At 41.0% G+C, this 14,503-nt stretch overlaps 1 protein-coding gene across 1 annotated transcript in view; it reads right to left on the bottom strand.

Annotated features, from left to right (window-relative positions):
* The window catches only part of LOC104290443 (protocadherin Fat 4-like), a gene marked incomplete at its 5' end in the record, with an annotated part of 33,366 nt that overhangs the window by 1,658 nt on the left and 17,205 nt on the right, over positions 1 to 14,503 (bottom strand). Inside the window, 7 exons of the mRNA XM_009889537.1 lie at positions 7 to 104; positions 4,381 to 4,390; positions 4,437 to 4,691; positions 9,480 to 9,697; positions 10,835 to 10,959; positions 11,814 to 11,993; positions 13,371 to 13,456. Of these exons, the coding sequence (XP_009887839.1) occupies positions 7 to 104; positions 4,381 to 4,390; positions 4,437 to 4,691; positions 9,480 to 9,697; positions 10,835 to 10,959; positions 11,814 to 11,993; positions 13,371 to 13,456 (972 nt within the window). The remainder of the gene's footprint in view (positions 1 to 6; positions 105 to 4,380; positions 4,391 to 4,436; positions 4,692 to 9,479; positions 9,698 to 10,834; positions 10,960 to 11,813; positions 11,994 to 13,370; positions 13,457 to 14,503) is intronic.

A 14,503-nucleotide genomic window follows, 5' to 3' on the forward strand; every position in this document is an offset into this window, starting at 1 on the left:
CTTCACCGAGGGGTCTGTTTTGGAGAGAGTGGCGAGGCTGTGCTTGCCAGCGAAGGGGAGGCTCTCCCCGCCGTACTTGACGTAGGAGATGCAGCCATCGAAGCCTAGGAGGAAAAGCAAGAGTCACGTCAGGACCTGAAGACTGAGTATGCACTGCCAACAGAGGCCAAAGACACCCTGCGCATCAATGTCATGCTAAAGGGGAAGCCTTTTGGATCAGCAGATGACAAGCTCTGTGGTGTGCCTCTTGCCCCCCGAAATGAAAGGGGAAACACCAACACAGAAGCAACAAAACTGAAAACCCGATGCTACAATGGAGGCAACGACCTGGTTTCCTGCTGTGGTTTGAAGCAGCGTGTGGAGTAAATCACACACACACGAAGCCTCTGTATTTTCACGAGTGAATCTTATGCGTACTGAGCTTACGATTGCTTCCCCACATTTTCATCTTGAGTTTTGATTAATGTACAAATATCTGTGATATTAACCATAATGGTGTAATACTATAGCGTTATACATTATATTAATCTATATAATATTATATTATATATATCATTATATAGTATATTTTATATATAATCTATATAATACTATATAAGATATATCATATAGTATTTCACTAGAAGGCTGGCTCGTTCACAGGTGTTTCAGTATCTGACAATCTGCGCTGAATCACTTTGGCTCAGGTGTGAGGAATGTTTTGTTGCTTCTGTTGAATATTTCCTCTTCCATTGTAATGCCTATTTTGTTCATAAACTTTTGATAATTTTGGGGGGTTCATATAAGATAGGAACTGAAATCTACTTTTAAGGAGAACAAGATTAAGTAAAGGCTGGTCATGCCTGGAGCTTCTGACATAACTTCTATGCATTCACCTTTTAAACTAACGACTTTCACACCTAAGCTGTGCATAGAAACAGAGATTAAAGATAAGAAAGTAATTAAGTAATTTCTCTGAAGATACACGCATGGCACTTATATAAATGATACCAAGATATCTTGGTTCTTTTAAGCCCACCAAACAAGAATTCAGAAACGGACCATAGCTTTTAACTTCAACGCTAAGATTGCAAAGCTACGACAATATTCTCAGGTGAGTAAATAAAGCATAGCAAAACCTGCAATTAAGATGCTGAAATTAACATATCATGTTTCCTAGAACACCTGTAAGAGAGTTTACACTCTCATTACTTTCATTAAAACTGAAAAAACAGGCAATTGTAAGCAGAAGCCTAAATAGAATTTGAAATGTTGATCTGGCTTTTAAGAATTCTATAGGCTGTGCAGGAGAAGGAACTGCTGTTTGATTAGGAAGGATTTGCCTCAAGCTTGGAGACTGGGAGCAAAGTTCAAATCAAGGAAAAAACATAATACAAAATGAAATGAAAAAACCGCATTTTGGGTAAAAACAGGTTGCTCACACATAGAGACTCAACTCCACAGCTCACTGAGCAGGTTAGATCTGGGGTTTGCAATGCAAATGGATGCTTTTGTGATCGTAGTGTGCTTATCTCACAGACAGGCTCATCGAAGGAAGTCCGAAGGTTATATTCTCAGAACTTTATTACAATGTCGTTTCCCCTTGAAGCAAAATTATTTTGCCAAAATACTAAGCAATGAGCAAATGGTTGGATTTTGCAGAAACATTGCATTTTCTAAAAATATGCTGCTAAACTGACTCAGTTTTCAATTCATACACCCACTTCACTGAAGCTAAATGAAGGGCTCCATTGTTCAGTAAACAAGCCAAAAATTCACATGGTTACCATAGGAAAACATCTACTTTAATAGCACGTAAAGTCTTTAAAATGAATTAGAAGAAATATTCCTTCTAAGAACATCATCCAATATGCTTAAATGTTTTTTGTTTCCTGATTTTCCCGCATTTCTAGTCCTTCTTACCATCCACACAGAGGCACCTTATGCGCCAGCAGGAAACATCAGCCCCCATTCCCCTTTGCCTGTGTGCTTTCCAGCTTCCCCCCACCCCGTTCTCAGCTGAACTTGCCTATCATGCTTCAGCCAAGCCTCCCGTCTTGCTGCCTCCTAAAATCATGGCAATACTTTTACATCTGTGAATCCCCAGTGGCCTTTTCCCAAGCTTCCCACAGCTTGGGCGTAGCGCTACCCTGTCGGTGGTGACGCCGAGTTTCAGCGCTGAGAGCGCCCCGGGAGATGGGATTATCCCCGGCCTTTGTGCGGTGGTTCTGCGTGAGGTCGCAGGCAAATCCAGCCTTTTGCCAGCCTAATAATTCTCTGTGTACCCCAGACTTAATCCTTTCTGCCAGGGTTTTCGGATAGCGCAACCTTATGCTGACCTCTGCGCGGAGCTGTGACAAAACGGTACGCAGAGGTGTGTTCGCAAGTTATGCTCTCGGTGTCCACACGCATGGCTGCTGGAAGAAACATATTTATTTCTCCTTAACTTCTGCTGGATCCTCCTTGGGATGCTGCGTGTGGTGCCAGGTTTGCGGGAGGATATTACGTAAGGTCAAACTTATCAGCTATTATCAATAAAAATAATCGACAAGGAGAAGGAAAGTGCCGCTACGCAGGTCTGAAGTGTTGCGCTCGGGTGAAAGAATAAACAGGAGCAAATTCTCCCTGCGTTAGCAGTGTCAGGGAAAGGTTCGTTTTGCAAAGGTATTGCTGGAACGGAATGCCAGCCACTATGAATGGCAATTTTGTGAATATCGGGAAACCTCTGTAAAAGGGGGCAGCACAGAGATAAATGTTATGAATATTCACTCTGTCGTGAAATAGCAAATATACTCAAGCTGTGTGAGGCGGTATTACAGATTTATAATCTTCAAAGTATGTTGTTTTAAAATCTGCACACCCTCTGATGTCAGAAATGAAATATTAGTGGGTATCAACATCAAATACGTTTCGCTGAGAGATGCAAGTCGCGTGGTGTAAAGGGACATGAGAGGGCCTTCCAAGTTTTGCAAGCATGCCATTTCTGTATTATTTCCATTCTGAGAGATGTATTTTCTTTCAGCACTACTTTATTTTCATTTTCTCCCATTTTTACATTCCCAAATAAAGAGGAAATTGAGGATTTAGGTTCAGGTGGGAGCCCAAGCAAAGTAGACGATCACCTTGCCGCACGCTTGGTGGTCCCTTAGAACAGTGATGCGATAAACAGCGACCGCGATTTTGCCAGGTCTACCCGGCTTTAAAAATGTTATTGGATATACCAGCTCCACAGCCCTGGAATTGTCACCCGTGTGTGCTTTTTTCTGCCTTTAACAGCGCTGCAGATATTTTTGACTCTCTGAGTTCATGCAGAGTTTTATACCTCCCCCTTGTAAATCCTTGGTATGTTGTACACAATGTAATCCAATATTAACATAAAATAAAATCATATGAATAAGAGATTTTGGATTGTGTATTCCTAATGGAAGCCAGGCACTCCTAATTTGTCTGCCACAGCATCAGTCGGTGGTGAGATTTTAGCGTCCTCAATTTCCTTTGTTCCAGCTTTCCTAAAAGCCTCTGACTTTTCCATGCATACACTGCTCATAAAACATACATGTAAGAACGGTAAAGGTAAGCACGGCATTCATATGACATCATACCGCATGTCACACAAATTCACAAGACACAAATGTGAAGTGTGAATTTGCTCCAGTGAAAGATCCTTTATCTGGTCACAATTCTTGAAGTCAGGAAGATTTTTCAATATAAAGACTCTGTGAAACCTACGCCTGCATTGTCTGGAGTATCTCACAGTTTGCAGCTAAAAATCACTTCCATCTTTACTTATCACTGGGGGAATGATATCAAATATATATTATCTACGTCTTTTGCCAGGGTCTAAGACAGTTTATTTAACTCTTACGGGAGATGGATTTACTTCTTAACAGCCAGATTTCAGTCAGAGGGTGGTTCCTTATTGTCCTTGGTTTCTGTTGCTCAGAAATAAATCCTATTCTTCATTTGACAGCAGAATAAAGCAGGAGGAAGTTGGGAGTTTCAGAAAATATTTTAATCATATTAAAAACAGGCTAAATCCTGCAGTACTTACAAACCCCTACAGAGACAAAGTTCTCATTTACCATTTTTGCCCAAGCAAAAGATTTGCTTTGATTTTCCAGTTTCTGACCCAGGTGAAGAATAGATCCTTTCTCCTCCATTAGCATAACAAAATGATAAGAACTGATTTACAGCCAGGCAAGCCAACCCACCCCCGGCCTCCAAAAAGCCTTGCAGATGGAATGCCTGCTTTGGAAACAACAAGGCTGCAACGTGTATTGAAGGAACAAAGCCTGCAAGCCTTACTCAGTCAATTTGCAGTTTTCCTGGCAAAGTACGGAATTATATTAGTTACTAATCAAGAATTACAGCACATTCTGCAACCTTTGAGCAAATAGAGACCCTTTGTCTGCTCAAATCGGCTTACGCGCACCATATTAAAAAAAATTACCTGCAACTGTGCTCTTGAAAGGTTGGCTGGATGGGATTCCTCCCAAAGAAATTGTAAGAACGTTTAGTCCACCGAAGTCTTGCGTTGCGTGGAGGATGTCTCGGCTATGAGTCCCATCAACCGACAGAATAGTAGCAGACCCGTTCTTCTCAATGAGCACCGAATGCCACTGACCGTCCGCAGCGTACACTTCTGGGATATTTCTTTCCACTTTCCCAGCAATTCCAGCATCAGAGACGTAATGCACTTTGCCACCTTTTACCTGACCAGAAAACAGCAAAACGCACCATTTAAAAACGATACACACATAACCACTCCTTTACACACATAACCAATGTAACGCCTATTCAGTACAGCTGCAGTAGCTTTGGTTGTAATCGGAAGCCCGGGTATATTTTTCCCCAAATAATTCCTTTGTACTAAAAATGCATTAATAATTTAGTACGAAAAATTTGGACGCAATTAAATACATCATTGCATCTGTAGACAACTTCGAGCTGCCATCCACTCCTCCCCCGGCTAATCTCATAAGAGAAAAACCTCTGGAGAGGCCAGCAATAGGGCATGCACATGACAAAACTTTTTATCCAATAAAAGAATAATTCTTCCTCCTTCTTCAACGCAAGTGTGGAAAATGCTTTGCAGAGTAAACAGATGTTGTCCCTGCCCAAAAAACTTGCATCTAGTTTTCATTACGACACAGTAGGAATATACACGGCATGGCAGGACTTGGACAAGATCCCCATTTCCTATCTGGTTTTGCTGCTAATTTGCATTTTGCAGAAAAATAGTTGTATTTTAGAAATCTTTCTGAAGAGTTGCAAAGTGTGTGAATTTTCAAATGGTGAGCAAACTGCTTTTAAACTTGTGAGCTGTTAGGAAGAAGAAAGGCACTGTTAAATTCCATGAAAAATTTTTTGGCTTTTCTTCTAGGAGTGACGCCTCGCAATTCTACTGAATCGTGAGATGCAGGATTTCAAACCTCTTATTAGTTCAATATTCAACGATCCCAAAATGAGATCAGGGCAAATTCTGCTTTTAAGAAACAAGAGTTAAAAAAAACCCAAACAACAAACAACCCAACATCCAAACCTGCCAGCTTCTCAAATATTGCACAGGAGTTGGGTACATCAGTGGAGCTCCTAAGGGCGTACAGGTTTACGTACAGCTCCTATAGGGTGGCTCTGCAACTTAGAATCATAGAATGGTTTAGGTTGGAAAGGACCTTGAAGATCATCGAGTTCCAACCCCTCCGCCATAGACAGCGACACCTCCCACCAGACCAAGCAAGTCCAAGACTTATCGCAAGGTTCTTTCCATGCTCTGCACGTTTGGTCACACGTGTTAAATAAGACAACTATCTTCCCTCCCGTGTTCCTCGCTGCAGCTCGGTCAGTCCGGGATCCGTAACACGAGCGTGCAGAACGTGTGCACGCATAGCCCAGGAAAGGTCGAAGCCTCAGGTTTGCTGAAAGCTCTCTAAGCCTCGCGTGCTTTGTTCCAGGAAAAATAATGTTCACCTGGGAAGAACTGTGAGGTGACACACCGGCTGCAAGAATGCTGCTCTCGTTTCCAAAAACTGTTAAATGCTCTGGATTTACTTCTTTAGTGATGTAAGCTGAGGACTTTGTTCCTACAGATCAGCTTTAATATGGCCGTAAGACCACGCTCATGTCTTGGCAACGGACTGAACTGAATGCATCTAGTACATATTCCATTTGGATCAAGAAATACAATGGTTAATATGTGCACACACTGCATTTATAAACGCAACAATTTGGACTATTTGAAAATGTATCGTTTGAGGGACTCTTTGCTAAAGCTGCCCCTCGGAGACAGGATGCTTTTGTTCCTGGCAAACACAGGTGGCACGCTGCTAAACTAACATGCAGCCCAAAGAAAATCTCCAAAAAGTTGGAAATGCAGTCACACAGACTATTGCAACATATTAAACAACATTTGCCACAATCAAAAGTATTTATTAAAAGATTAACTGGGAAGAATATATACATATATTTATATTTGTAACCTTTAATTGGCTTGTTAGTCTTATTTTGTCTTTTATGCTCCATGAAAATACTGCCTTGTATTCTGGCCTTTATGGAAAGAAAAGAAATATACCATATCACACAATATATGGAAAGACTAAGCACAGAATGGTAATTTTTAATTCCACATTGGAGAAGAATTGTAGAATTATTTACCTGTCAGCAACTTATATTTTCCATACTGATTTATGACTCTTTAGGTCTATTTCTGTTTCTTTAAAATTGCATGTGACTAATGCTAACAGACTCATAAATAATACACTAGTGGCATATGGAAAATAAAATTTCCAGAGACAAGACAAGTCCATGACTTCTTTGACCAGGAAAAACCTAAGGAATGTTCATCTCAGTTCCTTGAAGCACAACATATTTCTAAATGTGAAACAAATGCTGATGCTGACAATACTGAGTAACACCCATTTCTGGGTTTTATTTAAATGGCAGAGCAACTGACAAGTAGAATATAATGAAAAGAATGAACCACTAAATCAAACATATTCCTAACTACAAGGATGATTCAACTTTAGTAATATTCTGAGTCTCCTCTACTGAACAAATTGCTTCTTATTTGTCTTAAATCTGAGCACTAGTCTTTACAGATTTATGGCCCACTGGATGAGATACTATTTAAACGAGTTATGTTCTGATGTATTCCTGCAACTCAATAAGTGCATGGAATCACAGAATGGTTTGGGTTGGAAGGGACCTTTAAAGATATCTAGTCCGCCCTCCCTGCCCTGGGCAGGGACACCTCCCACCAGCCCAGGTTGCTCAAAGCCCCGTCCAACCTGGCCTTGAACACCTCCAGGGATGGGGCAGCCACAGCTTCTCTGGGCAACCTGTGCCAGTGTCACCCCACCCCAACATATGTTAGCTCATATAGGTAACATGTGATCCACATTCTCTACCCGTACAATTCATAGATCTTAGAGCTACAGTTACGCTCATTTAATCTGATCTCAGATGAGATTTCCAGCTAAAACAAGGCTGGCAATTTCGCCTTTAACCTGCTGTATTTATCCCATTACTTCTAATTTAATTAGTTGCAACATCTATTATTTGTAGGAAAATAAGCTGTGAGAAAGAGCTTTACTAATAAGGAATCCCCTACCCTCTTCCTTTTGGTGTGTTTTCAGGGGGGCATTTTCCATCTGAATTTGACCATTTTTTAATTTAATCTGCTAGTTTTTCTATCTTTCCTGGATTAAGGATCCCTTTGTATCATAAAGACCTCTCCTGGGTTCTTTGGGGGGAGCTTACATCCATCATTTAGTGAACCAGCTGCTCACAATCTCAGTGGGTCTGATTTATTACCATATTTCTTTAATTTTACCCCAATTGCCGCCACACCAAAGCCAGTTAACTACAAGAGGAAAAATGCGGAGGCACAGAAGTAGCCACAGGACTTGCAGCTTCACCCCAGCGCAGTTTAATATTAAAAAACACATGGCAGGTTTTCTCTGAACGCTTCCACTTTGGATAACACGCATATTAAGAAGACCTAAAAATCAAGTTATAAAATTGTCTGTTTTGAAGACTGACAAGAGAGTTGCAAGCAGACGCTCCTACAGCGCATCTCCTGCACCGGGAGTGGAGCGAGATGCTCATCATGATACCTACTCCAGGTATGAGCCGGGGCACAGGAGCTATACTGTACCAATTACAGTTAAATTACTACAGTTTTGTTAACTGGCATAATCTGGGAACTTTTGGCGATAATAGGTACAGTGATGTTACTTCTCCCTCCTCAAACCGCTGCATCTGTCCTGAGGCAAACCTCTGCTCTTTGCCCTCGCACAGCTGGGTCTGGGACGTGACACCCTCTGCTTGCTTGTATAACTTCACCAATATTAACAATAATAAGAGTGTTTGCACAAACACAGCACTAGTGCTTTCAGCCAGGAAAGGCAACTCTCTCCTTTTTTTTTTTTTTTTTTTTTTTTTAATAATGCTTGTAGAGCTGACCTAGCAAATTCTACTAGGGAGAAAAAGGTAGTATTTGGTTTTTTTCTCTTCAGAACTCAAAATAATGAGATCTTATCTGCTAATATGTCTGAGGCAGAAACTTCCTATCAAATGATGTGGTAAAAGCGTACGCCAGGGAAGTAATGCAGCCTTGCTTCTTAAAACGCAGCGGTGTGTCAGGAAAGCTCTGTACCTCTGACCAGGCAGGTGGAGAATATCCATAGGGCTGAAGCTTAGAAAGTGTGAATTTCTGTATGAGTTTCTTTAAAAGTCAGGGAAAAAAAACTTGGAAAGCCTTAGAGCAGTCAAGGAAACTTGGAGCTTACACCAACCCAATAAAGGGGCTTGCCAACATCACTGCTGTACTCATTTAGAGTTATGAGTAAATGGACTGAGTCATAGCCAGGAACTGAACCATCGCTTTCTCTTGAGAAAGGTAACTTCTGCAGCAATAAACTCTTTGGGAAAAAAAAACAAACAAAACAACCCCAAACTGTGTGGCATTTGAAGCATTGATTCAGCTATGCATCTTAAAATAGTTTGGTATTGACATTGGTCTATGGGCAAGCTCATGAATTCAAGTTATCCCTCACTTCCTAGTGTGATAAGCATGGGCCACGCTAGTAGGAATTAATGAAAACTTTTTGGCAATTGTTTGCTAGCTTAAGGAGGGTCTGCGTTTGAGGCCCGAAAAATCAGAAGATAAGGGACCAATAACGAAACGATTTGTTCTGTGGAGCGTAACTTAATGACGATGACAAATATGGCAATGAGGAGTGTTCTTGCTGCCTTAAAACAGTCACTATTTGGAGTCTAGACAAAACTGATTAGATACAAAACCATCAAGATCTTCTGATACCTTGGCAAATAGCAAGGGAATTGTTGAGAAGATGAACGATACTGGAGCAGTGCCTAGCCTCAGTTAAAGACCTAATATTTTATATAGGAAACAGCAAGAGTAATGGAAAAATGTGATTTTGATCACCATGCATGAGGCAGTCCAATCAAATCAAGCTCGGCATTAGCTGTAATCTTACCTTCACGGTAGTGAAGTTGCTGCTCTCCTGGACGTGAACTAAAACGCCGTTCTCACTTCTCGTCCTGAACTTCACTTCCAAGCGCTCCACGTTCGGGGGTCCCGGGCCAACGCCTCGAGTGCCGTGTCTCATCATGTATTCTCGTTTCTTGTTTGGGCTCATGTGGTAGTCAAGTCGTCCTTTGCCTTCCAGCGATAAGGCAGTGTCGGCGGTAATATCTGGGACAAGGATGGGGAGGTACTGAGTAGGCAGCTCGTTACAGCTACAGCCATCATCTGCTTAATAACGACCATTTTCTCTCGGAGCAGAGATCAAGTTCAGAGCAGGTCAGGGGGGAGAGCGGGAGCGAATGGCAATTTCAGCCCCTCTATTCTTTGGCTTCCACCAGAATGTGTGTTTGAGAGTGGGAGTGTGCTAGTAATTTACTGCTGCTATCAGTCAATAGTAAATTAAAACTCGCCAGGGAACAAGTGAGGGAGTAGGGAAAAAAATCTGGCTCTCAGAACTGTAATTCCTTCCCAGGGATGTTACTGTTTCCATTACTGCAAGCAGGGCTTCATGATATATTGAACTCTAAGCTCTTCGGGGCAGAGATAATGACTTTCTATTTGTTACGACATGAAAAAAAAAAGAATAAAAATGGCAGAGCATTGACTACCAAATGCTGTTAAAATTATGGCTAAATTCTTTTGTAAACTGGCGCAATAAAAGCATATAAATCAGCTAAACAATAATGGGACATGTAAGAAAACAAAGCCCACTCATTATACTGCAGCTACATGGAAATAAATCACTTTGCTCTCCTAGACAATCCCGTATTGATTTACAGAGCTATCCATATGCCAGTTAATAACCCCAGAGCGTAAAGGCCTTGCTTTTATTTACATTTACCATATTTTCTTGCATATAATCTGACGGCCATTTGATAAAAAGGCCTGTGGTTCGGAAAAGCCATAAGCACATGCACACCATGCTTATGTGAAGGGAAGAGTTTTCCCTTCCCCTCTTACCTCCCCATAGCAGACAAATCCCTCCTTTGGGACAGCTTTATTTTAGTTACTGATTACACGTTATTGGGAAGCAGTAGTTTTAAATGAGTGCAAGATACCTGAAATGTGATCTACAGAGCAGAAAACATGATATATGTCATTTGTTGGTATTTTGAGCTCATGAAAGGACAACAGCCCATCGTGGACTTCTCCTTCAAAATTATTTAAGAGGAAAACATTCTGCTTGCTTTCATTATTTTATAAAATTCATTATCCCACGCCCCTGAAAAGAAACTCTTAATGGCATTTGGTTAAACCATAGCTTGGTGAACATTAAAGAGAAAGCCAATAAAACCTTCTCCATACATTTTTCACAGTGTTTTCCCGTCAGTCCATCTCTGCAGTGACACTGCTGCCACGACCAGTGGTCAACGCAGGTGCCGCCGTGCTGGCAGGGGCTGGTCGTGCAAGCGCCTTCTAGTCTGGGACACCTGAAACAAAGCGGAAAAGCAGATGCTGAAGAACACAGGCACAAATAAGCAGAGAAAATGTGCTGGGAACTGTCCTTCCCCCTAGAAATGCAAAAATGGAGACTCTTCTCCACAGACAGCTCACGTTTCTAAACGGATCCCAATTTTCAGCATCAAGTTAACAGTCTTAGAAAGAGAAAGGAGTCCAGAGACAGTGAAACTCCTATTATCCGTTACGCAAGAGAAGAAGAAACTCTTTTAGGTGCTTTTTACGTTGCAGATCTCCAGAGGTTTCATATCACAATGAACACCACAAACGTGGGGGTTGAAAGAAGAAGGGTGAGCTAGCAAATTTGGACGAAAGATTGACATAATTGCTACAGTGGTGACTTCAAATGCCGAGATGGAAAAAACCAATAGAATCAGATAGTCCATCATTTCTGAAAGACCACTCGGAGGATATGAGGGAAATTCAGTGATATTTGAGAGGCAAAGTGATAGAACAGATATTGTGGATTGAAAAGAAATAAGAGGGAGTAGAGGGTTAGCAAACAGCATGAGTACAGTCAAACCCAGGTGGAATTTATAAAGAAATCCAATAACAGGGCTAGTCTGTTCCAGCCTGCAGAGCAACATTAATAATAATTGGCAATAGAAATGTAATGATGTTGCCTTTTTGAAGCCTCTGTAATCTTTCGTGAAGCTTTCATCCTAATTCACTTTCTTCCTACATTTTTCACACTTTACAGTAAATTCTACAGTCATTTTTTGACAAGAAATATCTGACGGTGTCTGAATGAAATAGCATCTGACTTTCACGACGACTTCCTTTACCGTAAACGCGGCCCATTCGATACCATATATAGCAGACGTACTGATCTAAGATTCCTTGAGCTGCCAACGCCTGGCTGGGCTCCAGGGGACGTCCGTTGACTGCAAACTCCATTATACAGCCCACAAAATCATGGCTTTCCACCTGTCCTCTCCTTTGAAGGATGGGCTCTACAGACCTGATGCCACCAACAGTAACTCGATTTGGTTGTACATCAAGAGTCCTATAAAAGAGTCGGAAAAACAATTTATCAATACCAGATATTAAGATAGCAACAACACCACAGGAACTGTAACCATCAGCTACGGTCTGCGGCTAAAATTCCTCTTACAAAATTCATATTTTCTCTTACTAAATTCATATTTTACATTTAGAAGGGGAGACAGAGAGATCAGTAGCGCTTGAACTAACAGTTATAATGGGTATGACTCTAAATTCACACTCAGTTATCGCATGTCAAAATTTCTATTCACTTAACTGAGCAGCGTGCTTGAAATCATAATGAATAAGGTTTTTGTAACTCAATTATCGTTTAAAATGTAGATGATATTTAAATAAATGGAAGGTGGATTCATTATTTTGCAAAGATATAACAGCTCTGCTAGTGGGGAAACCACGTGTGACAGGAAATACAATTGTGATTATGGTAAGAAATTAGCCAAAGAGATTGGGATTTAAGTTATTGTTATCTCCAAAGAGGATCTAAAGATGCAACAGAAAGGCTTCCGAGTTAGTTACGGTAAACACAATAAATAAGGCTTGTTTTCTGTACTGGCCAATGTTTAAGAAATGCAAACTGTGAAAGATGACATCTGGCAATTACTCAAAACAATGACAAAGTAATTACTCTTATTTTATTTTTGTTTTAAAAGAAAGCAGTAATCAGGTATTTCTTACACCTTTACAAGAAATTAGAGGTGCAGTTTAAATAAACAAATAAATAAATAGAAGACCCTAAATCCAAGCCCCAAACCGAACACTGGAGTGAAATATAGGTGCTACTAGAGTAATAGCATTTCAAGTCTGAGCCTGGTTTTGGCAAGAAAGATATGATTCAAAATGTAAAAGTGGAGGAGGCTTTGCTAAAGATTTGTAGCACTAAATATTGTAGAACTTCAAACCGTCAGGGAGTAGTGCTGTATATTTAAGAGCCAGTTGATTATAACAAATACATTTGTGTATTACTGTATCTGATACTCTGATTTGGTAATGTTGTCTCAATTATGATGTGAAATCTCATACTATTAGGCAATGAGTCTTGTCCCCGTTTATACCACAGTACGAACTACCAGGGCCGTACTTTTCTTATATGGCCCCAAAGCATGGGGACAGAGACGGAGTCAAGAACTGGGGATTTTTGAGTAAACTCCTTGTCATGAACGAAGTCCATGCAGAAACGTAGCCTGAGTTAGCAAGTAGCAGTACGTGTAGAAAACATAATTTGCTTCTGCGAAGATGGGAGAAAAAGACACTTTGGAGCCTTGCCTTTGCATCCCTCTGAAGGGCATGTAATCATTACTCCAAATTTATCTGACTTTGGAGAGTGATTTCTTTTTCATTTTACTCCAGAAAAACACCCACAAAATGAAGAATTATTTACCAGTCAGTAGAAACAGCAACATTGCTAACAGTGCAGTAGCCTGGCTCCTGATCCTCAGAGCAGGAATCCACCGTCAGGGATGCTGCCTAAAAAGCCACACACACAAACATGCTGAATATTACAAGGTTGTAGTCCCCAACCACGTTAAATATTTATGATTAAATATATTATATCAAGGATTTTACTGTGAGGATGGTGAGACATTGGAACAGGTTGCCCAGAGAAGCTGTGGCTGGCCCATCCCTGGAGGTGTTCAAGGCCAGGCTGGATGGGGCTGTGAGCAACCTGGTCTAGTGGGAGGTGTCCCTGCCCAGGGCAGAGGGGTTGGAACTCGATGATCTTTAAGGTCCCTTCGAACTCTAACCATTCTGTGATTCTATGACTTGGCTACAATGGAGCACTTAATGGCACTCGGGATCGCAGGGTGCTTCAGAGCCACTGATTAACTACATTCTGCATCAACTTAGTGAATACCAAGATGTGTATCCTAACAGAGAGTGAGCTAATTGACTTCTTCATACAGAGAATCAGTTAAACACAAGGTTTTCAGATTTGGGTAGGGTTTCTTTCATGTTTGTTTTCTTTACTCCTTGAAACTGCAGTTATTTTGGCTCGTACCGTATCCTACTCCTGATCTGAACAGAGAGCTGCTCCCTCCAAGCACAAAGGACATTCATTCCTTTAAGGGCTTGACCGTGACATTAAACACATGGCTTAAACTAGATAAAAAACACGTTACAAAAGCTGGGAGTACAAACACTGTGATTACTAGCTAAAAATGATAAGCAACCACTCAATAATACTGAAATAGTAACCAAGTGGACCTGATTAAGGTAACCCTTAGGCTGATATGTCATGAGGGATGTTTGCCCCATGTTGACAATGCTGAAACGTGTGGATACCTACAGTGGGACCAAGCTGATGGGACCAAGGTGACATTCAGAGAAGTACCAAGCATCACCAGCACTCAGTGCAGCCTTTCTCTTTAGTATTATCACCAAGCCATCAAGCCCCAGACAACAGGGTTGCCACATTACCCATCTCAGTCATTTACACTAAAGCGAATCACGGCACTTTTATTTGTAATCTCTAAAAGTCTAACCAAAGATTTCACTGAAACAATGAAATAATTC

The sequence above is a fragment of the Charadrius vociferus genome, unplaced genomic scaffold (assembly GCF_000708025.1).
Source record: "Charadrius vociferus isolate BGI_N301 unplaced genomic scaffold, ASM70802v2 scaffold618, whole genome shotgun sequence".
In the NCBI taxonomy this organism is placed as follows: domain Eukaryota; kingdom Metazoa; phylum Chordata; class Aves; order Charadriiformes; family Charadriidae; genus Charadrius; species Charadrius vociferus.